The 22,582-nt window shown below is 34.6% G+C and overlaps 1 protein-coding gene across 4 annotated transcripts in view; it reads left to right on the plus strand.

Moving 5' to 3' along the window:
- Positions 1-22,582, plus strand: part of PHKB (phosphorylase kinase regulatory subunit beta) — a 248,296-nt gene that overhangs the window by 189,544 nt on the left and 36,170 nt on the right. For all 4 annotated transcript variants that reach the window (XM_072632135.1, XM_072632137.1, XM_072632134.1 and 1 more), the window contains 10 exons: positions 4,218-4,273; positions 4,588-4,681; positions 8,901-8,984; positions 9,471-9,575; positions 10,466-10,548; positions 11,111-11,201; positions 17,104-17,165; positions 17,254-17,416; positions 18,211-18,292; positions 21,587-21,644. In XM_072632135.1, the coding sequence (XP_072488236.1) occupies positions 4,218-4,273; positions 4,588-4,681; positions 8,901-8,984; positions 9,471-9,575; positions 10,466-10,548; positions 11,111-11,201; positions 17,104-17,165; positions 17,254-17,416; positions 18,211-18,292; positions 21,587-21,644 (878 nt within the window). The remainder of the gene's footprint in view (positions 1-4,217; positions 4,274-4,587; positions 4,682-8,900; positions 8,985-9,470; positions 9,576-10,465; positions 10,549-11,110; positions 11,202-17,103; positions 17,166-17,253; positions 17,417-18,210; positions 18,293-21,586; positions 21,645-22,582) is intronic.

Raw genomic sequence — 22,582 nt, forward strand, 5'->3', positions numbered from 1 at the left:
TTTAAAGTATTTTTATATTTTTTCATCTTTTATTTTTACTATCTTTCTCCTTTAGTGCTGTCTACGATGGGCTGCTTCCCAAGGCAAGAGTTGTTTTGTAATGATCTTAAGACCATTTAAGTAATAGAAAATCCCTTAGATGTTTTAAGGAAACCTTAGCACCAAGGGTTGGGATGTGATAGAAACAGCCTCTATTTTTCAAATCTTGGATGGTTTCCCTTTAAGGACACAAGGAGGCTATCTTTGGAATTTGTATGGTCCTGAGTATTCAAGATATAAAAAAGTCAACTTATAGGGAATTGGTGTTTCTGACATCTAGCAAAGTTCCTATTGTCATACAGAATATCTTTCTGACTCAGCAATTGCTGCTTTGGTGAGCATGGATGCAGAAGGGAAGAGTCTATTTTCAGCTAATTATATCCTTTAAATCCTATTGTAAGTAAACTTACTTTATTTTGTGATCCACAGATATTGTATTATTTTCTGATCCCTAGCCCAAATCATTGAGCTGGCCCAAGCTAGGCTTGCCCAGAACATCATTAAGAAAGTATTAATATCTTTTGTTTTTATGTCACTTTATTTCCCAGCATATTTCTTTCCTTCCTCTACCCAGAGATCCATTATTTATAACAATGAATAAAAAGGAAAGAATAAAAGAAAGTTCACCCAAACTGTCACATAATTTCTTAATGTATGTACAGTATTTCACAAACATAGCCCCCGCCTCTTCATAAAGGAAGGGTGAGAATTGTATTCTTATATATCTTGATCATTATAATTCCACAATATTGTATTTCAGTTTTAGTTTTTGTTATTGTTCCTTTTGTTTACATTTCCAATGTGAATGTTGTTTCCTGGTTCTGCTTCTTTTACTTTGCATTAGTTTACATGTCTTCTTATGTCTCCCTTTATTCTTCATGATAATATTTTTTAAAGCACAGCAAAATCATCTGTTACCTCCTTGCACCATAATTTGTTTACCCATCCCCTAATCTATGGACAACTGCTTTGTTTACAATTATTTGCTACCTTACAGAACGCTGGTACAAATACTTTGGCATCTCTTGGTCCGTTCTTTTTCTCTCTGATCTTGGCATATCCCACCTGTCAGTGGGATCTCAGTATCAAACATGATGGGCATATTATTCACTTTCTTAGCATAATTCAATATTGTTTTTCAGAATGATTAGTTATTATTCTACCAGTAGTTTATTAGTGTGCCTGTCTTTCCATAAAGCCTTTAACATTCCATATGGATGAATAAAAAGCATTTATTAAGAGCTTACTTTGCACATTACTGGGACAACAAATGGAAAAGCGAAACAATTCCTGTTTTCAAGCAATTCAACCTTCCATTAGGAAATAGCCCATCTAAGTAGTTTTGGCTAGAAGTCAGATGTAAAAACTCAGTGGTCCTTATGACATAATGACAAATAGAATTTTAATACATATTTTTATTAATTTCTACTGCTAATGCTATATTTGCATCTGACATTAAGTTGTTTAAGGGTACAAAAGACTTTTTTCTTAAGAACTTTGTTTCCTTGGTCTTTAATAGCAAAGGCTGATAAGTTGGGGTTCAATCACGTGCAAACGCAGTTTCCAATTCATATCTTGACTTAGGTTGATAGATGAATGATACCTGCAGTGGCTATTCTGAAAAAAAGCATCAACTATTTAGAAAGCACTGATTTTCCCAGGATTCTTGGGCACAGGGTCATTGGATTTCTTTATTGTGTACAAATGGAACTAGTAGTTCAGACAGTGACAGTGGTTTGACCCACCTGGCACATGGTGCTTCTTCTTTCAATGCATCTTATTTCTTTACTAGGCTTTCCTGCCTATTCTGTTGTACTATTCCTGTTTGTCATCTTTGTCAATTTGCTGGATGGTCATTAAAATTTCAAAGTTGTTTTGATTTGCATTCCCTTATTATTAGTGATTTGGAGCAATTTTTCATTTGGTTATTAAAAGCTTTGCAATTCTTTTGAGAACTGTTTGTTCATATCTTTTGAACATTTGTCTGTTAGGGAATGAACTGTGGTCTTGTATTTTTGTATTAGTTCCCTGTATATTTGTTTTATTACCTGTGTATTTATGTCCCTTAATAGAGATATTTAATGCAAAGTTATTTTTTCCCAATTGGGAATTTACCTTCTTATCCTAATTCCATTGGTTTTATTCATGAAATAATCAATTTTCTCCTTTATCATCTCTTCTCCTATGAAATGCACTTGATTTGGTTGTCTTCTAATTTTTTATGGTCTGATCTTTAATATTTAGCTTGTTGGGTGTATATATGTATGTATGCACATGTGTATGAATGTGTGGGGCACGGGATAGTGCAAGGAGAGAAAGGGGGGGAGGGAGGGAGGGGGGGAAAGAGGGAGGGAGGGAGAGAGAGAGAGAGAGAGAGAGAGAGAGAGAGAGAGAGAGAGAACTTGCTGTAGAATATGGTATAAGATCTTAACCTAAATCCAATTTCTGCTGAAAGTTCTCCCAGCAATTCTTGTCAAATAGGAAATTACTTCCCAAGTAATTTATGTTCTCTTATCAAAAACTGGGTAGTTGAGTTTACTTCTGATTCATCCATATCTATTTTGTTTCACTGATTTGCTTTTATATTTTTAGCCAGTATCAGATAATTTTGATGATTATTTTTATAGTATAATTTGAAGTCTAAAGTTATTCTCCTTTCATTCCTGCTTTCATCATTATTTCCCTTGAAATTTTAAAACTTTTATTTCTCTAAGTGAATAATTTTGTTATTTTATCTAACTTCATTAATCATCTCCTTGATATTTTCATTTTGAGTACTAAATTTGTAAATTCATTGAAGTAGTATCAACATTTTATTATATTGGTATTGCCCAACTACATGCATGGATTACCTCTCTAGTTGTTTGCCATTTTTTTATTTCTTTAAGGAATGACTTTTTGGTGAACCTCTATAAGTCTTGAGTGTGCTTTGGCAGAGATTCTCTGACAATTTATATATTTTTGTAGTAATTTTGAATTGGACTTAACTTTCTGGGGTTTTTTTACTCAATTTTGATATTGTTATATAGTAATGCTGTTAATTTTTCACAGCCATTTTAAATAAAATGCATTATTTGTGTTTTCATTCTCAACACACATATACACACAGGAATAAATGAGTGCTAGTTATGGAAAAATTGGAATCCCAGGATTCCTGTTATATATCATTTAGCATGACCCTGAGAGTATAAGAGAGGTGAGATGTACTCTTTTGAGTTCATGAGAAGTCCGTTCTTTCTCCCCCCCCCAAATAGTTTAGTTTGCCTTAGAAAGAATGAAACAGGAGTAGCAGTAACCCAAAGATATTAGATGTAGACTAGTTACTGAATTAAAGATAGTTAATATTGTTTTTAGTTTTTTGGAACTATGCCCAAAGGGCTATAAAATTGTGCATACCTTTTGATCGAGCAATACACTGCTAAGTCTATACCCCAAAGACATAAAAAGGGGGAAGAAATGACCTATTTGCACAAAAACATTTATAGCAGCTGTTTTTGTGGTGGCTAAAAATTAGAAATCAAAAAGATGCCCATCAATTGGGCAATGGCTAAACAAGCTATAGTACATGGTTATGATGGAATATTATTGTCGTATAAGATATGAGGATGATTTCAAACAACCTGGAAAGAATTACATGAACTGATGCAAAGTGAAGTGAGCAGAGCCAGGAAGGTACAACAATATTGTACAGTTGTACAACACAGCAGAGGCAATATTGTACAATGAAGAACTGTGAATGACTTAGCTGTTCTCAGCAATATAATCAAAATCCAAGGCAGTCCCAAGGACTAATGATGAAGTATACCATCTGCCTCTAGAGAAAGAACTGATATTGTCTGAATACATGCTGAAGTATTTTTTCTTTTTTTTTTTTATTCAGGACTTCTTGTACAAAATTACTAATAAGGAAATGTTTTACATGGTTGCATATGTATAGCCTATATCTGATTGCTTACCATCTCAGGAAGGAAGGAGGGGAAAGAAAGAGAGAAGGACAGAATTTGGAACTCAAAACTTTAAAAAAAAAAACCCAAATGTTAAAAAAAGTTTTAACATGCCTTTGGGGGAAAATAAAGTATTATACATTTTAAAAAGAAAAATGTTTCCTTTGTTTCTCATTGCAATTGCCAGTGACTAATTTTTAACAAATATCCTCTCCACCTTTTTATGTATTATAGGGTCCTTTAGAAAATGATTTGGTGGTGCATGTAGCCCTGGTAGCAGAAAGTCAACGGTATGTATTTCAGATATCATGGGATTTTTTTCTTCAAAGCAGTTTTTAAAACATGTATTGTGATAAAAGGAAATGATTTCATAAACTCCTTAGCTGAAATTTGAAGAAATTTTATTTGAAAGGGGACATTAACTTAATTTTAAATACAAGCATAAAATCCTCCTTATTTTCCTGTTAAGGTGCTAATGTCCTCATCCCTTCAAAGATATTTATCCAACCATACTTTGGATTTAAAGCTCCTCCATCAAAGGATAGTGCCTATTAGAAGTTGGGATCCCTACACTAAAAATGTCTCAACTATTCTTTTATTCTAGCTTACAAGTTTTTCTCAACACATATGGTTTCCAAACACAGACTCCACAGCAAGTTGAGCCCATTCAGATATGGCCTCAGCAGGAACTTGTGAAGGTAAGTCACTGTGTCACTCAACTTTCTCTTTCTGTGAGATTCTTGGATTTGGTGAAAATATAGTTTTTTGTTTCTGAGATTCATTATTTGGCATTTTATCCTATTAAAATCATAGAACTAGCATTTCATCATTATTGCTGAATGATTGTTTTATTTATGCCTAAATAATATTTGCTTTCATATTATTCAGTCATTTAAAATGCCAGAGTCATCTTCACTATTCAGATTGGTTATGATTGTGTAGAAGTGATCCTGACTCTAACCTCTCAAAAGGCTAGGCCAAGGGAGTATAAGTTCTAACAGGTCTTCCTAAGCTGGGCAGGTTTCTATATTGGACCTTACAAAGAATAATATGTTTTTTGCACAAGAACCAACCCAACTAAATTCACCAAGTTGGCTGCAGAGTGATGAATTTCTCAGGTACAACTACTCACCTAAACCATCTGCTAAGGCTTAGAGGGGTTGTGATCTATATCTGTGCAGGGAAGATTCACAGTGACAAAATCATGTATCCTTAAAGTATTTGGTTTATTTAATCATTTTCCATGACTAGAGTCTGTAATTTACTTAGAAGTCTATCTTAACTTAATAGCAGGTTATCCTAAATCATAATAATCTCTAAAATTGTCATTTGCATAAAAATTTTCTATATTTTGAATCTTATTGAGGAAACAATTTCAGAAATAAAAAAGATGCTTATTCTCCCTTCCCTATTATTTGTACTTTAAAATAATTTCCATTTTTGTTTTTTATTTAATATGAATTATATTATAAATGAGTAATATTTCATAGTTTCAGATAACAAATACCATAAGTGGGTCTCTGATGCCCTGAGGTATCAGTCTGTGAAGATTATAACTTTATCATCTTTCTCACAGTCAGATTTTTCTGTCAGATTGACAAAGACATTATGATAGCATGAAAAAAATCACTGGCCTGGTCTTCGAGAGATCTAGGTTCTTACCCTGATTCTGCAACTCCCCAGCTCTTTGAACATGATAAAACACTTCGCTTCAGTTGTCTTATTGGCAAAATGAGCTGAATTACAGGTGCTCAGATGCTAGCTTTGCCACTTCCTATCAGTGAGATTCAGTTTCCTCTTCTGTACAATGTGGCATTTGGCCCAGAGAAATCAAGAAGATCCCTTCCAATTCTCAATTTCTGAACATCTGTCATGTATGCGTCTCCATGATTAGGATCCTGTTATACCTGTGCTGACCCAGGAGTCATCTAATCAAGTAAACTGTTAAAAATCTTCAGAACCAACTTCATATATCACTATCTTTTTTTAAATTTAAAGCAATCATAATTACTAGTTGAAGGGAAGTATGGCATAGTGGATAGAGCTGGTCTTAACATCAGAAAGATCTGGGTTCAAGTTCTGTCTTTCCCACATATTGACTACATACCCCTGAGCCAATTATTGAACTTCTCAGTGCCCCAAATTACTGAATAACAGAGAAAAGTACCATTCTGAGTTGATGGAAGAAGTTCTCACTGGGAGCTCTTTACACTTAGGATAGTAAGGGGCAGAGCTGTTATTAGAACTTTGTTCTCTGACCTCCAACCCAGGGTTCTTATCATCTTGCCCCTTTCTGCTCTTCATTGTGCATGTTTAAAGAATAAATATTATCCTTTCATTTTAAGTGTTGTATCTGTTTCTATGGACTTTCATTCTTTTTCCTCGAGTTCTTAGGATGTATACCTAGTGAGTAGTAACATAAAGGCCAACTTTTTAAAGTTAAAAAAAAAGTTTTCCCTGAAATTTGGGTTGCCTTAAATACTATGTATCTGATGCCTTCCTGATTTACTTCTGAGGGTCTACCATTTCCTCCAGTCTGCTTAAATAGCCATAAGAGATCTTCTGGGACTTTTATTTCACATGGTGTCTCATAATGTGATGGAGGTGACATTTTTTGCTTTCTGGTATGCCTAAATCCATGTAATAGCCATTGATATTACAGCAGGCTTCTGTAGTGCAAATCTGCAATTAAAGAGCATGTACTTCTGAGTGAAATGCCTGTACTTCTGAGTCTTTTGATCACTGTTATAAAATGTTGTATATATAAATACATGAAATTTTATAGTATATACAGTTTAATATGACATGTATGAAGACTTCCAAGACCATGTGTGAGAAACCACAAATGTGGCTGGGATAACTCTTGAGGGTTTCGGTTCTTTCTCTTATAATAATAAGACAACGTTAAGGATGTCTAATCACATCACTGTGGCTTGTTCGCTTGTAAAAGAGTACTAACTGATTGCTTTTTGAGAAGTAAATCTAAAGTCATCTTGACAGATGTGTTTTGTTTGAAAAAGGAATAGCAAGTTGTATGAAATAGATTTGCAGTTTCATGTGCAGTTTTATTTTTTAATTATACCATGTTATGGAAATGTTTGTTTTATTCCATGAATTAAAAATAAAATAAATAAATGAAGTGTTTTAAAAAGGAAGAAAAATGGAAGTTGGCTGTGGGAAAAGGAGTGCCACCTAGTGTCTTGTTGTCATTCCCATTGAATCAGTTCTATGTATCTGAAATGAGTTTTCGACTGCTTTCTTGTGTTTACATTTTACACAGCATTTTGCAGTTAATGTTTGTCTCAAGAATAGTTTCCATTTTGGATGCTCTTCTTCTGAATTGCAGCATTGGGTGGAATTTTGTTATTCAAGCAAGTTGTTTCTGATGCTTATTGCTATGTGATCTTTAAAAGTCAATCTTCCTGGGCCTTAGTTTCCCTGTGTGTACAATGAGCAAAGTTTGGCTAGCTATACTCTGAGCTTCCTCCATCCCTAGATCTATGATACTTTTCAAATAGCTGTTTGCTGAAGTGAAAGAGTTATAGAAATTCAGTCATTCTTCCTAAATTTTTGTACATCTGAAGTCAGTAAGTCATTCTGGCAAAGGTACATATGAAGAACTGAGGGTATTAATGGCATAAAACTATTTAATAATAAAGCAAAATGAAAACCAAAAAACCAGTGATTGTTTGGTTGTGGTATATTATACAACACCCATAGTAAGTTTGTAAGAAATAGATATCATGAATTAGGAGAAACAACTCAGCTAACAGCATGTGGTGGCAAACTAAAAGAACTCTCAGCAAAAATAAATATTGCCTATTTAGCTTTAGAACTGTAAGAGATTTTAAAAGTAGCCCAGTCCAACTAATCTTTACAGATGAGGTACTGAGGCTGAGAGAAGTAAAGTAATTTGGTAGTATCCCAAGGCAGTAGGTGACAGGGCCAGGATTTGAATTCAGGTCCAGTTGCTCCAAATCTAGCCCCTCTATCCTGCTGCTTCCCCGACTTCTATTCCTTAGGATTTTAGGAAGAGGAGAAAGGAAGGATTCTCCATAAGGCCATTGCATATGGAAACGTTGTTTTAGTCATCTTTTTCCTGTTGTTTTAAATAGCTCGCATAAAACATTACAGAATACTTTGTATTGGTTCCTTTTTTTTTTTTCTGTTCAGATAACTTAAGAACAAACAAACAAACAAACTTACTGTTGCTGCAGGAGCAAAATTCATAGCCTGCCCAGTTCAGCTGGCTACAGATCTTCTGAGTAGTATCCTTACATGGAGCCTTCTTCACTGTGCCTTCTCTAATGTAACAGTTTCTGGTGGTGGGATTTTTGTTGCCATAGGAAGTTTCTAGTGGATTTTTTTCCCTAATGATTCATTAATCTGGGTTAAATGAATAGAATTCAGGTTATTAGGAAATAAGTCAGGAATTGGCTACCAACATATTTGAGATATCATTTCACTGATGTCATGGTCCTCTTCGGAAATGAAGGACAAACACAACAACTCTTCCTGAAAAGTTATTTAAATTTCTTGCCATTGGCCAACTTATCCTTCCAGTGAGGAAGATTTTAATTTCTTCATAATTTTTAATGGAGTTCAGAAGAAGCAACGGAATATGGGCAGAGGGAAGAGAAGAGTTGAGGCTGATTAGAGTTATCAGTCCTCATTTTGAGCTCTTTCCCTGGTTGGCTTATGAGCTTGGGTAGGTCCTCAGTTTTCTTATCTGAAAAATGAAGGGTTTAGATTGAGTTATCTCCTCTAATTTTAAAATCCTGCCATTCTAATCCAAAAGTAAGTGTAAAGTAAGGATGGAAGAATAATTTTTTGATCAAATCAGCCCATGTGATTCAGAACTCAAAACTATTGAAAAGGTTCATATCTGACCATGTTCTATGTATTTGTATCTTACAGGCTTATTTCCATCTGGGCATCAATGAAAAGTTAGGATTATCTGGAAGACCGGACAGGCCCATTGGCTGCCTTGGCACTTCAAAGGTCCTTAAAAATACCAAACAAAACCTATACAATCCCTTCTATAAAATATTGTTCTCATTTCAATATGAATGTTTTTTTAAGTGATTTTGACCTGTCCTTCAACTATTCTCATATTACTTTAAGTGGTTGAATTATCTGAAATCATATTTTTTCCTAAGTAAATCTTAGTGTTTGTTTTATTTTATATAATGGAAATTCTCTAGGAATAAAATACATGGGACTAAAAATTATTTCTGGGCTTTTCTAAGCATCTAATTACAGAAATATTTACTTAAACACAGGCTGTTTGTATAGTACTGGAGATGGATCTACTTTAATTTTTTTTAAATGACAAATAAACCTAAGACTTTATTAATGCAAGATTTTCCATAGATTTTAAGTACTCCACTGTTTTATATGGGTTTTGCTTTCATTTTCACCTTTTATGAAGGACTTTAGGGTATTTTTTGTATATATTTTTGTTAACTTTTTTCTATCTTTTTGCAGATTTATCGAATCCTAGGCAAGACTGTGGTCTGTTACCCCATCATCTTTGACCTCAGTGATTTTTACATGTCTCAGGATGTGTTATTGCTGATTGATGATATTAAGGTATCTTTGGAACACAATTTTCTTCATATAGTATGACTGTCATCATTATTCATCTATATTACTATCATTATATCATCAGATGACATTACAGAATATATCCCTCTGTGGACAGGACCCTAGAGTTAGGTATCAGCTAGAATAGAAATCCTAAGATAAAGAAGAAATTTATTTAACTCTGAAATAGTCAGAGAATCTCCTTTGAATATGAGGACATCCAGTGATCTCATGTTACTATATATTTTTGTAATTATTCCTCCTTTCAGATTGAATAAGAGTAAAGTAATTTTTTGAGGCACATCAGTGAAACTTGAGGGCTTTTTTTTCTTTATGAGGTATGTATGACTAAACCAGAAAGGAACATTTGCAATTAACTAGTATTTTCTCCCCACATTTTTATTTTTAGAGGAAAGAGTTAAAATACAAGATAACAAGCACTTACCTGAAACTTAGTCCAGAAAGAAATTTCTAGTGTATTTCCTGGTGTAAGGATTCCACTCAGTCTCCTATACCTTCTATGCCTGCATCCTCAGCAATGAGTATGGAAAGAACTGATATTTTGACCGAGAGCCCCCAAAACCCCACAAGAACTTCAGTCATCAAAGAAAGGTTCAGTTATTTTCGCTGTATTTACTAAGGTAGAAAAATAGGCATTCATTGAGGAATTTTTGGGCAGATGAGATTGAAATCAAAATGGTTTTATGAAAGGTTAAAGTTAACCCTTTCATTTAGTTAAGCCCTCCATCCTCCAAGCATTTCCACTAATGAATGAGTTATGACTTATGGGCTTTTGTTGAATTTTTCCACAGCATTGATGCAATTGATTGTTATATATTTTTAATTCCTTTCAGCCATTGCACCCTTACATTTACTTGTCCCCTTGTGTTTGGTAGAATGCCTTGCAGTTTATTAAGCAGTACTGGAAGATGCACGGCCGTCCACTGTTCCTTGTTCTCATCCGAGAGGACAATATAAGGTAGAGAGTTGAAAGAAAGAAAATGTGTATTTCTTGTCTCCCTTCCTTAGACTGTAATGTCTTTGAAGTCGGGTATAGTGTCTTAAAATTTCTTTTTTTTTCTTACATTTCTTTTTAACCCTTGCAATACCTCACAGACTATTTTATAAACATAGCATCCCAGTAAATACTGAGGAGATATCTGGTTGATCCCTGTGCCTATAGTTCTGACTCCATCTCTCTCGCTCTGTGGACATTCTTTCTTGAGAGTCAAATTCTGCTTTCTCCGTGTAACCTTGTTCTGTTTGTCTTTGGGAAATGACCTCTTGCTTCATTTTGTATCATTTTGTACTTGTCTTATGTCCTTATATTCTAATTTTTACCATGTTTATCTGTATAAACAGATAAACTTTTTGGCACTTGTGGATTGATTGTGGGATACATATTCTTTTTCATTGTAGTTTTCCTAGTGCCTTCCACAAGGCATTGTGCACATTAAGTGTTTATACATTTTTGTAAAGGAGATGATTAAGTAATATATTTCATATTTTCTCTATTAGTAAATGTACTTTATTTATTTTAGAGGCAGCCGGTTCAACCCTATATTGGATATGCTGGCATCCTTTAAAAAAGGAGTGGTTGGAGGAGTAAAGGTTCATGTTGATCGACTACAGGTATTTTTGGAAAATGTGAAGCATGCATATTTTTAATCATATAATCTCCTCATAATTTTTTAATTATTTTCTTAGGCATTTCTCTTTTTCTTTTTGTTGTCTATAAATGCTGTTGATCATTGAAATAAACTATCAGAAATGAAATATCTGCTTTCCTGGCAAGAATTTTTTTTCACCCCTATGCCTTCCTTTCATACCTACTCATACCACCCAAACCTAGTTCCTTATCACCTCATTCTTAGGTCATTGCAATAATCTCCTAATTCATCTCTCCATTTCTGAATTATGGAGTGATCATATGAATCTACCACACCATGTAGACATTCCAAAATTTGCATGATTGTAAGATATCCATAAGCCATACCAGGGGGAAAAAAACCAAACACCTTTTTGAAGCTGAAGACTAAACTTGAATGATTTGTTCTCCGTTGTTCTTTGTACTTGATATTGTTTTAACATTCCTGATTACTTTTTCTTACAAAGTCAGACATGTTCATGCTTCCTTTTTTAGCATAAGATAGAACTCTGTTGATCTCAGAGCCTTCGATGTTAACCAATTTCACCGCAATATTGAATCTGAAAATAGTTCCATTTCCCTTAAATATTTAATAGTCCTCTCATATTTTGGAAGGTTTCCATTTCATTTGAGGAGAGATGTGTAAATTACAAAGACAAGCAAAATTACTTTCTAGCAAAATTGAATCCTGAATTCTTATCATTTGCCTTTCATGCTTTTGACTTTGCCTGACATATCAGAGAACAGCAGAATTTGAGAGTTGCCAAGAACCTTTGTTTCTCTTCTTCTTGACCCCTGTGTGAAAGTGAGACATCTTTTTTACATAGCCACATGATCACCAAGTCACAGGATGCCCAGACTGAAAGGGACTTTAGAGATAGCTGACAGCATTGCAGAGTTTTATAACTGGATGGAGCCTCATTCATCCAGCCTCTGCTTGAAGCCTGCTCCTTGAGATACCACGGCTTATGTGTTAGGAAGTTCTTCCTGACATCACCGGGAATTTTGCTTTTTTGCACCTTCTCCGTATTGCTCCTGGTTGCACATGAAAGTTTTTAAAATGCTTGGAGAGAGCTGTCATCACCTCCTCCTTTCCCTCTCCCAAGTCTCCTCTTCTTCAGGTTCAACATGCTAATTCTTCCAGCCAATACATGGACAGAGAAGAAATTTTTGAGTCTCAAAGAAGAGAATAAGCTTGTCCAAGGTCATGAAAGCAGATAATAATAATATTTATATAGCTCTATGTGCTAGACACATAACTATATACAATTACTATCTCATTTGATCCTCAGAACAACCCTGGGAGGTAGGCATTATTATTATCACCATTTTACAGATGAGGAAACTGAGGCAAACAAGGGTTAAGAGACTTGCCAAGTGTCATACGTCTAGTAAGTGTCTGAGGCTAGATTTTAACTCAGGCTTTCCTGATTTCCAGGCTGATCACTTTATTCACTGTGTCACCTCTAGCCTATTAACAAAGCTGGGGTGAGAATCCAGGTCTCTTGATTCCCAGCGTGGTACTTTTCCTATCATACCATGCTTTAGATTCATATAATCATCGTTTTCATCAGCATAATTGATATGGCTTCCTATTCTCCCTTTAATTTCCTCTTCAGTGTATGTGATTTTTTGCATCTTTAGTTGTACCTCAGGGATTCCCTAAGAGGAAAGAGAAGTCAGCAGTTTAATTTTTTTAAGTGACTTGTTTTTGATAAACTATTCAAGTAGTAAAATATTGTAGAGTAAATGAAAACAAAATCGGTGTTTTTGCTTTTTGCTTTCTCTTTATCAGTGACTAAAAGATGATTAACTCTTTTTTTTAAGTTTTTTAACTTCAGTTATGGGAATACAGTAGTACATAGAACAAATTTACAAGGGTTGTATGATTTCATTGCAATCAAAATTGCAGCTGTAAATGCTGACTACATTAATAATAAACTTAATATTTCTAATAGTCTCTACTTAAGAATTTCTACAAAGAACCAAAAATATTTTTTAAAGCCTATGTTTTAGAGACAAGTTGCAAAAAGTTGTAGTTACTTATTATACTGAGACCAAATAGCTATTTTCTATATGAAATTAGAACATGAGAGCATTTAAGTCAAGAACAAAAAGCATTTAAAAATCAAAATTATCTTTCCTGTGTTCTTGTTGTAGTGACTACTTTAAGAATTTTATTTAGGAATAGGATGTGGAATATGAACCTGTGTAAATGAGAGTTCTAATGATGGCAGCCTGGGGGTAAAGGAGGGGGGTAACAACAGTGTCCAAGAGATGGAGAGGACAGTGGATTTTGAAACTATTAAAAAAGTGGACTTCTGGGCTAAAGATGTAGAATGCAGCTCATATTTTTAGACATGGACCATGTTTTGAATTGTTTTGTTTGACTGTTATAAGGGGGAATTCTCTTTGCGGCATAGGTGAATTAGAGGATCATGATAGAGATACAAAAAAAAAAGATCAATAAAACATTAAAGAAGTGTATAGAAGAACACAAAAAAGTTGGGAAAGGAGCACAAATAGGGCAATTTTATTACTATTGTGCTAAATTACACACACATAAATGGTATATATATGTGTGTGTGTATATGTGTATATATATGTGTGTATGTGTATATATGTATATGTAATATATACACATGAATACTTTTTAAAAAAATCCAAAGTGTATATAACAAATTAATCATTCATACATACTTCTCCTTTTGGTTGTTCTTGAATTACTGAAATATTCATGTTTGTTGATGATTTTTAAGTTTATAATAAAAAAAGAGAATCAAAAAATTTTTTTGTCCTAAAACATTTCCTAAATCTACATGCAAGGTCACTTTGCTAGTATTGCTAGTTGTTTCTCCTCTTGTCTGCCATCATTATGATCAACGGGAAGTATTTTTCAAACATCTACTTTGTACATGAATCTATCGTAGGTTTCCCAGGGTTTTAATGAGTATGAGAAAAGTATAAGCAAAGATACTTAGCCAATAGGAACAATGTTTTCATATACTTCATCCCTTCAATTCTGCCTGCTTTATATTCAAAGTCAAAAAAGGAGAAAAAAGAGGAAATCTTATTTTTTATAACTCTTCTCTCACTTGGCTATTTTTACTACCTGTGTAGGGTTGGTCTGAGCCTTCTTTTCCTTTTGCAAAATGTTAGACTAGATTAGGGGTGGGGAACATGTGGTCTCGAGGCCACATATGGCCTTCCAGGTCCTCAAGTGTAGCCCTTTGACTGAATCCAGGCTTCATAGCACATTCACCGAATAGTATTTGGATTCAGTCAAAGGACCACACTTGAGGACCTAGAGGCCATATGTGACTTTGAAGCCATGGTTTCCTCACTCCTGGACTAGATGATCTCTAAAATTCCTTCTAGTTCTAAATCCTATCTTTTTGAGTGAAGAGTAAACTGATTATTTAAATATTAACCAGTGCCTTATTTCTTTACATAGTACTATATGCTTTTTCATAATGAAAGTGAATTTAAGAAGATCTTCAGAGTACTGTTTTTCAGAAACATGGTCCAGAATATTTCCAAGTTTCTCTTTTAGTACTTCAAATTCAGACATTGTCATGAGAGTATATATTCCTCCCCCATGAGTGGATGCCCTCTTCAGGTTCTATACTGTCATTACTTATCTTAGCCATTAGGTTCCACTCAGCCCTGGTTCCCTTTCAGGAAAAAAATCATAGGATTTTCACTCCCATTCTTCCCCTAATTACCCAGTAATTGCACACTGACATATTAGATGACTTTAAAAAGATTTATGATGAAGCACTACAGATTAAGTGGGGGAAGGGATAGTTAGTTAATACTAATGAGTAAACATTTATTGACCATCAGCTATGTGTGAAACATCCCAAAAGGAGAGAAAAAGGTTGTTTCACAGCTTATAATGTTTTAGGGGGATTTATTATAAGCTTAATGTTTATTAGGGAGAAAACACAGTAATAACTTTAATACTGTGCCTTAGCCTCAGCTGTGGGAAATTTGATGAACTCTATGTAGCTCCCTTGCTTCAGTATTAGCTCAATTCTGGTTCTGTTGCCATGGAATGGTTGTCTAGAGTTGACATTTGTAGCCCTCTGGAATTTACTTCTACAATAATGTCACAGATATCCCAAGCTAAGTTGATAGCTTTCTTTATAACCCTCTCTTCTCTACTTCTTCCCCCCATTTATTTGTCCTGGACTACCTCATGTTATGACCTAGAAAACCTTTCCTTAATCCTGGCCTAGAAAAACCTCCCCATATGCTTCTTTCCCCTGAAAAAAAGACAACAACCCACAAAACCCACAGTTAGAACCTTCCTTATTTTTGTCTCTAATTATCTTTCCTTGGTTTTTGAGCTTGCAACAGTTCATCACAACCTGAAAGTTTCCATGTTTTGGTCCCATTAGAAGTTATGTGCCTTCTTGCCTCCCCTCCACTAGAGAATACTTGTTCTCTTGCTTCACCTATGATCTACCTCATTCCTTTAAAAAAGATACTATCTGCCATGACTTTGGGCCTATTTTGCCCTTAAGCAACTTGTCTGTGGTCACTTTGGCCCTTGTATCTTGGATCCATGATAGACTCTTCTAAGGTTGGAATGCTGCATCTTTGATCAATGGTTGGATTTTGGTTCTAAATCTATTCCCTGATCATCTTGCCCCTGGCTTTCTACTATAGGCTAAGCTAATCTAACAGATATATTTGATAGCACGAGAGATTATCTGCTTTTTTGAGGTCACTTATCCATTTTAAAGTCACTAGTTACTGACTTTAGTTGGCCCCCTTGGTTCTGGAGATGTAGCTTGAATGTTGTGATTAGATGACAATACTAGAAATTTATATGGATATGTAATATTGTCTATATCTTCTCATTCCCCTCTTCCAAAATTGCAGGTATCAAAGGGAAAGAACAGTGATGAAAAATCATTTTAGTTTCCTAAGTCTAAGTTAGCTGGCAATGTCCCAGTAGTAACATAGATAACTGAAGTCATATGTAATTCACAAAATCATCTTTGGTTATCAGTTACTATTTCTTTCATCGTATCTTCTAGCAAGCAGAAACAAAAGTTTCATATCATTGAACTTAGGTTTCTAATGAAAGTTCAAATGCCCAATGTGAGCTTCTAGGAAAGTAAAGAAGAGTTTAGATAATCTACACACTAATCCTGATTAATGGAAACTTGAAAGTAACCTGCTGTTGGGTAACAACCTCAAAAAGAATAACCTACATGCCTTGTTTAAAACACAGATCGCAGACAAACAAAACCTAAACATATAGGACCTCTCAGATTTTGTTCAGTCATTTTTCAGTTGTCTTCATGACCCCATTTGGCAAAGATATTGGAGTGATTTGCCATTTCCTTCTCCAGTTCATTTTGTAGATGAGAAAACTAAGGCAAACAGCTTTAAGTAACTTGCCCAGGCTCACACAGTTCATATATGTCTGAGCCCAGATTTGAATTCATGAAGAGGAGTCTTCCTGCCTCTTGGCCTGGCACCCTATCCATTGTGCCACATACTGCCCAGCTTCTCAGATAGTGCTTATTGTCTTGTTTTTAATTGAATTGAATGGCTTCTTGTAGTTGAAAATAGAATTAAAGCTTACATATTGGCTTTGACATTAAAATAGCAACAACAATCACCCTGCATTAGATTAGCTTTTTAGGGACAGTATAAGACTCGGTGCTTGAGAAGCAATAGGAACTCTATAATATAATAAAATTCATCCTATGGTCTGCGTTTCAATTTATTATGACATAAGCACTTAACTCTAACATTTTTATTACATTTTTCTAGTTTTTTTATTGCTAATACTTGCCTTATTGTTTGTACAGCACCAATTAAGAAATAATGTTAGTCTAATTTTTTTCTTCATACCCTCTATTTCAGACATTGATATCAGGAGCTGTCGTTGAACAACTTGACTTCCTAAGAATCAGTGATGCAGAAGAGTGAGTGCTTTGTGGCATAGCCAATCGTTGTGTTTCTTGAGACATTGCTAATATGTATGAAATTTGACATTTTTCTTTTATTTCCTAGTCTTCCAGAATTTAAGAGTTTTGAAGAACTAGAACCCCCCAAGCATTCTAAAGTCAAAAGACAAGCCAGTACTCCTAATGCTCCTGAATTAGAACAGCAGCCAGACATATCAGTTGTGGAGTGGAAAAACAAATCAACCCATGAAATTCTTCAAAAACTAAATGTAAGAAGATTTAGTAACCCTGAATAAGATCGGGAGAATCATCCCTGCCATGTATTCTTTTCTGTTTTTCCTTTGTCATCTCAGAGGGTATCAAACTTAACCATAAAGCTTACGAATTATTTATTAGACTTCTAGCACTATGCCTTGTATATAATTTTAACTGTAATTAATCTATTACTCTACATTTACATCAATCTTTTGATTTGCACACATCTTGGGTACTGTCATATGTTAGACCTGTTTTGACTGGCCCTTGCAATTAGACCTAGGATCAATGGATAGGAGTTGTAGGGGTAAATTTTGGCTTAATCTGAAGAAAAATTTCCAAAGACTTGTTGAATACCTACTTATTCTTTAAACACTAACCCAAGTGTTACCTCTTCTAGGAAGTCTTTCCTAATTGTTAATAAGTCTGCTCTGATTTCGCAAAGTACTCTGAACTGTACCTTTTTAATGAACTGTGCCAGTCATATAATATTGTGTATCGTATGGTTATATGTTTATGCCTTTATCCTCCTCTTAGACTCTAAGCTCTGTGAGAGTATAAACCTGCCCTTTTCTAAGCTATAGCTCTGCATAGTTTTCTGAAAATGGAAGTTTAACAAGTATTTATTGGGTAAATGAATAATCTCATGTATTCCTCACAACAGTCCTGTGATGGGGGAGGGGAAGAGGTGAGGAGAAAGGGATAGAAAGGGATAATGTTTAACATTCCTTCTACTTCTGAAATGCCATGTTGCTAACACTAGTGCTCATTTCTTTCCAATTATAAATATAATTTATCTTTTTTCTAGGGCTGTAGTTGTCTGGCAAGCCAAGCCATCCTGTTGGGTATACTGCTTAAAAGAGAAGGTCCTAATTTCATTACTAAGGAAGGTAGGTATATAGAACGTGGGGAAAGAGGGTTGTTTTTTTTTTTTTAATAGATTAGGAAGTATTTGTCCAGTGTACTCCTAAGGAATGTGAATAATGTTCATACACTGAAGAAGTTGCAGTTATTTTCCTCTCCATTGAGACAGTTTTTGCTTTAAATGGACAGTGCATGTTCATTGCTCCTAGAGTGGAATGAACTGTTAAATGTATGAACTGCTACATTGTTTTCATGCAGTGTTGAGTGATTGTAATTCTGAGCACAGGTTTCGTGTGTGTGTGTGTGTGTGTGTGTGTGTGTGTGTGTGTATGTGTGATAATACACTTAATCTCCTACATTAGAATGGAGGTGGAGACAAGGTTGCTGCCCATGCACGTTAGCCTCAAATAGCTCAGCAGTTGCATATTGACAGTTTTGTTTTCAGTGTTATTTTCCCTTATATTTTAAGATTGGAATCAAATTGAGTTGTCTATAAAAATTAGTCCTTTTTTGTTCTGCAGTAGGATTTGGAATGAAATATGGCATTTAATGAAATTGGAATCCAAAACTGAATTAAAGGGGTGATAAATAATAAATAATTTCTAACCATGTCCATATGATGGTCTGCACTAACCTGAGAAGCCTCCAAATATATTTGAATGTATTCAGTCAATGTCCTGGAATGTCCATGTTCTAAGTCAATATTTATTTTCATCATTTTGAAACATTTCAATACTTTACACACAATTGCAAAAAGCTGTCAAAATATAACAGAAAATCTGGGAACAATTAACAATTCAGTCTTGCTGTTCTAAAAATTCCTTATGAGAGAGGCTAAATGTGAATGTGACTAAACATGGAACTTAGACTAACTTTCTAAGGAAGAAATAAATATTATTCAAACGTTTAATAATTTCTGTTCTGCCTGCATCATAGGATGATTGATTATGAGGATCAAATAAGATACTCTGTTGAAAATTGGAAAGTGGTACACAAAATATTATTTTTATCAAATAATATTGATTAAGAATCCTATTCATACAAAACTTTTACATTGTTGGTTACTAATTGAAAGCATGTTTTTAAAAATTGGTCTCTCAGGTTTCTCCTGTCATTGCCAATCAGTAGGAGATATGTTTATTATCTCTTCATCACTACATGTCAATTGAAGACTGATTTCTTAGTTGGATAATTGGAAATTGTCAGCCAAAATTATTATAGAAGCTGATTCACCTTCACAGCAACTATAAACAAAAACCTTGTGGTTCTATTTATTGTGCATAATCAGCTGTGAAAACAGAAGTGTAAGCAGGTGCTCAACTAATGAATTTACCTATTTTTCTTCCTTTCTCTGGACATCACCTAAAAGATGGGCTTTATCTATAAGATATGTTTAGTTTGTTGTGGGTCTTTTTTAACTGTTCATTTATTAGGGGTCTGAAACTTCACATGATCACTATAACTGTGTTCATAATTAGAGAACATTTAAAGGAAATATTTTATAAATGTCATTCGTATAAGCACTTTGGATATTTTCCCAATACCCAGTCTCACTTATGAGCCCTAGGTCCCAGCACAAGCTAATATCTCCCTGTGAAGTTTCAAAAGGTGACTTGAGTACTAGGGGTGATTTCCTCTCATGATTGTTAGATGATGATCAATTTAGTTAGCCATACTTCAGTACTTTTTAGAAGCAGGTCTTTTCTGAAGTAATAAAGTAAGAACAGTTGGTGCAAAACATCCTTCGTCCCTTCCTCTCAAAAAAGTGCGATGTTTTCCTAGGGTTTGTATAGAGTATCCATTGGGAAGTGGGATTGAGCTTAGAGACCGTACACGGCATAGCTGTTGATTGCTGAAAGTTTTTTTTTCTCCCATTCATGGAGGTCTTAAGACATTCCCCCACTTACCCTCCAGAATAGTGAATCTGTATCTAGGCTGTCCTTGGTTCCCAAAGCAGACTTTGAAGTCAACTGATGTGGGGATGACACCAATAATCTCATGTAAGCATGGGAACTCCAAAACCTTCTGGATTCTGCCAAGCTCAGAAAGTCTTCCTCATGCCAGAGTACTTTGCCTTGGCCCAGGTTCCTCCCAGCTACCACCTTCCCTTACTGATTCCTCTCTTGAGGTGGGATAAGAAAATACCCTGCTCTAGTTTTTGGAATTCTCTAAACCAACTCTATACTTTTATGTAGGACCAAAGGTAGTAACAAAACCCCAACCCATTCAGTACAGACTTTCTGTCTAGTGGCTTCACTTCATCAAATGACTTTCAAAGACTTTTTGTACTTTTGAGGCCTAAAATTAAAATTGATTGGATATTTTCCACTTACTTTTAAGTAGGATAGAGTAACTTGATTGAATAGATATCAGTCAAAATCCAATATTTATGTAAAAATGAAAACACTATTTTTCTTTTCAAAAATAGTTTTCTGCTAAGAGGTAAATGTGATATTTGGTTTAGTTTTCTAAACTTTAAGTTTCAAAAGTTGCAAGAAATACTGTGCCATGCTATCATGAAGTCTTGTCTAATATGTCATAGAAATAGAATTAACTTGAGGTAAAATATTGAAGATTTTTTCCATTACTTTTTTTATGATCCTTGAATAGATATGCCTACTCTTTGCTCCATAGAATATGGCTGCATTTAGAAAATGCCAAATCCATGCAAGGAGTAGCTTGGAGCAATTGTGGATACCCATAACCCAGGAGGACAAAGGTTTTGATTCGTGCAGCATTGTATCATAGCGCTCCACCCTGTAGGTGCTCACTGCATATTTGTTGATTGTATAACCCCTGCTTTATGTGAGGTACTGTATGTGGTAAGAGCTTAAGTGAGACAAAGGAAAACAAAACTTAAGGAATAACAGTGAATGAATGATAAGATTCCTTCATAAACTACAGTATTAATTCTACTCCTGATTGTTTTATAATGTCCTCGTTGTTTTTCTTCTATAGTAAATTGGTGCATTCGTTTTTTAATTAATTAATTTAATTGTTTTTGAGCAAGTTCAAATCCAAATCTCCAGAGATTGAAAGTCATATTAACACTTGATATATTTTCATCACACCTTTTATATGTTACATCCAGAAGTAACTCAGAATATTAGTGGATTTATTGAAAAAAGTGGACCAAAATGAAAGTTCATAAGTGACTAAAATCATATTTGCAAAAGGGCACCAGGATAGTTATGACGTACATTTAATAAGACTCTTCCTTTGCCATAACTGAGGATAGCCCACTGTCTTGATAAAGTGCCATATGCCAGTGGGCATTCATTAACTATTACATGACTGTGATAGTATTATTTCATGTTTAGGTACTGTTTTTGATCACATGGAGAGAGTCTATAGAAGAGCCGGCAGCAAAAAACTTTGGTTTGTATTTAATGTCATTATCATCTTTTGTTGTTGTTATTTTTGATGGCATAAAGATAAAGGTGACTTTTAAACTGAGGAACTAAAAAATGACAGCCATTCTTCCCCAACCTATCTACCCTTATCTAGCATACCCCAGCACCATGCCCCTCTCTCTCTGCCTTTCTCCAGAAGAATTAAGATATTTACAGAAGATTACCCTCTCTCATGCTTTCTGGCTTCAGACAGTAGCCCCTTTCTCCTGAAATGTATCAAATATATGCATGGGCAAAGACCTATGCAGGAGGTGATTTTAATTTAATGACTTCTTCCCAATCCATCACTCTCCCATTCAGAGTCACAAACTCTTGTTGTATGCAATGCCTTTCCCTCCATTGCAGAAAACCTTGGAGATATAGCAAGGGTTTCAGCTCTGCTACATTCTGTTTTGGTTACCTTGGACAAGTCACTTAATATTTCTGAGTCTCAATTTCCTCAGTTGCAATTCGATCTCTGAATTCCCTTCTATCTTTTAAATCTGTGATTTTGTACCATAATCTATTTAAAGAATAGCTGACTTAAAGGGCCAAAAATAGCTGATTCTTTTAACATATGTTCTGTACTGGCTTGGGTGATGTTGGTCCCTTCTTGAAAAATAACTAACCTTGGTCTATTAGAGGCGTCTTCCTAAAAGGTGACTTGATAGACTTTTATTCAGGTAAGTAGAGATATAAGTACTGAATTTTCATCAAACTAGCCATGGCTGATTGAGTGATCATCTGAACAATGTATTTCAAAATTAGTTTACTAATTACCTTAACAGAACATGGCATATTTTGGAAACTAGATTATAGGTCCTTTATGTAGCACCTAAGTAATTATTCTAAATCTGCAACAAAACAAAACAAAACAAAACAAAGAAACTTGTAAAAATATTCTAAAAATATCTTTCTGTCTTA

This window comes from Notamacropus eugenii, chromosome 1 (genome assembly GCF_028372415.1).
Source record: "Notamacropus eugenii isolate mMacEug1 chromosome 1, mMacEug1.pri_v2, whole genome shotgun sequence".
In the NCBI taxonomy this organism is placed as follows: domain Eukaryota; kingdom Metazoa; phylum Chordata; class Mammalia; order Diprotodontia; family Macropodidae; genus Notamacropus; species Notamacropus eugenii.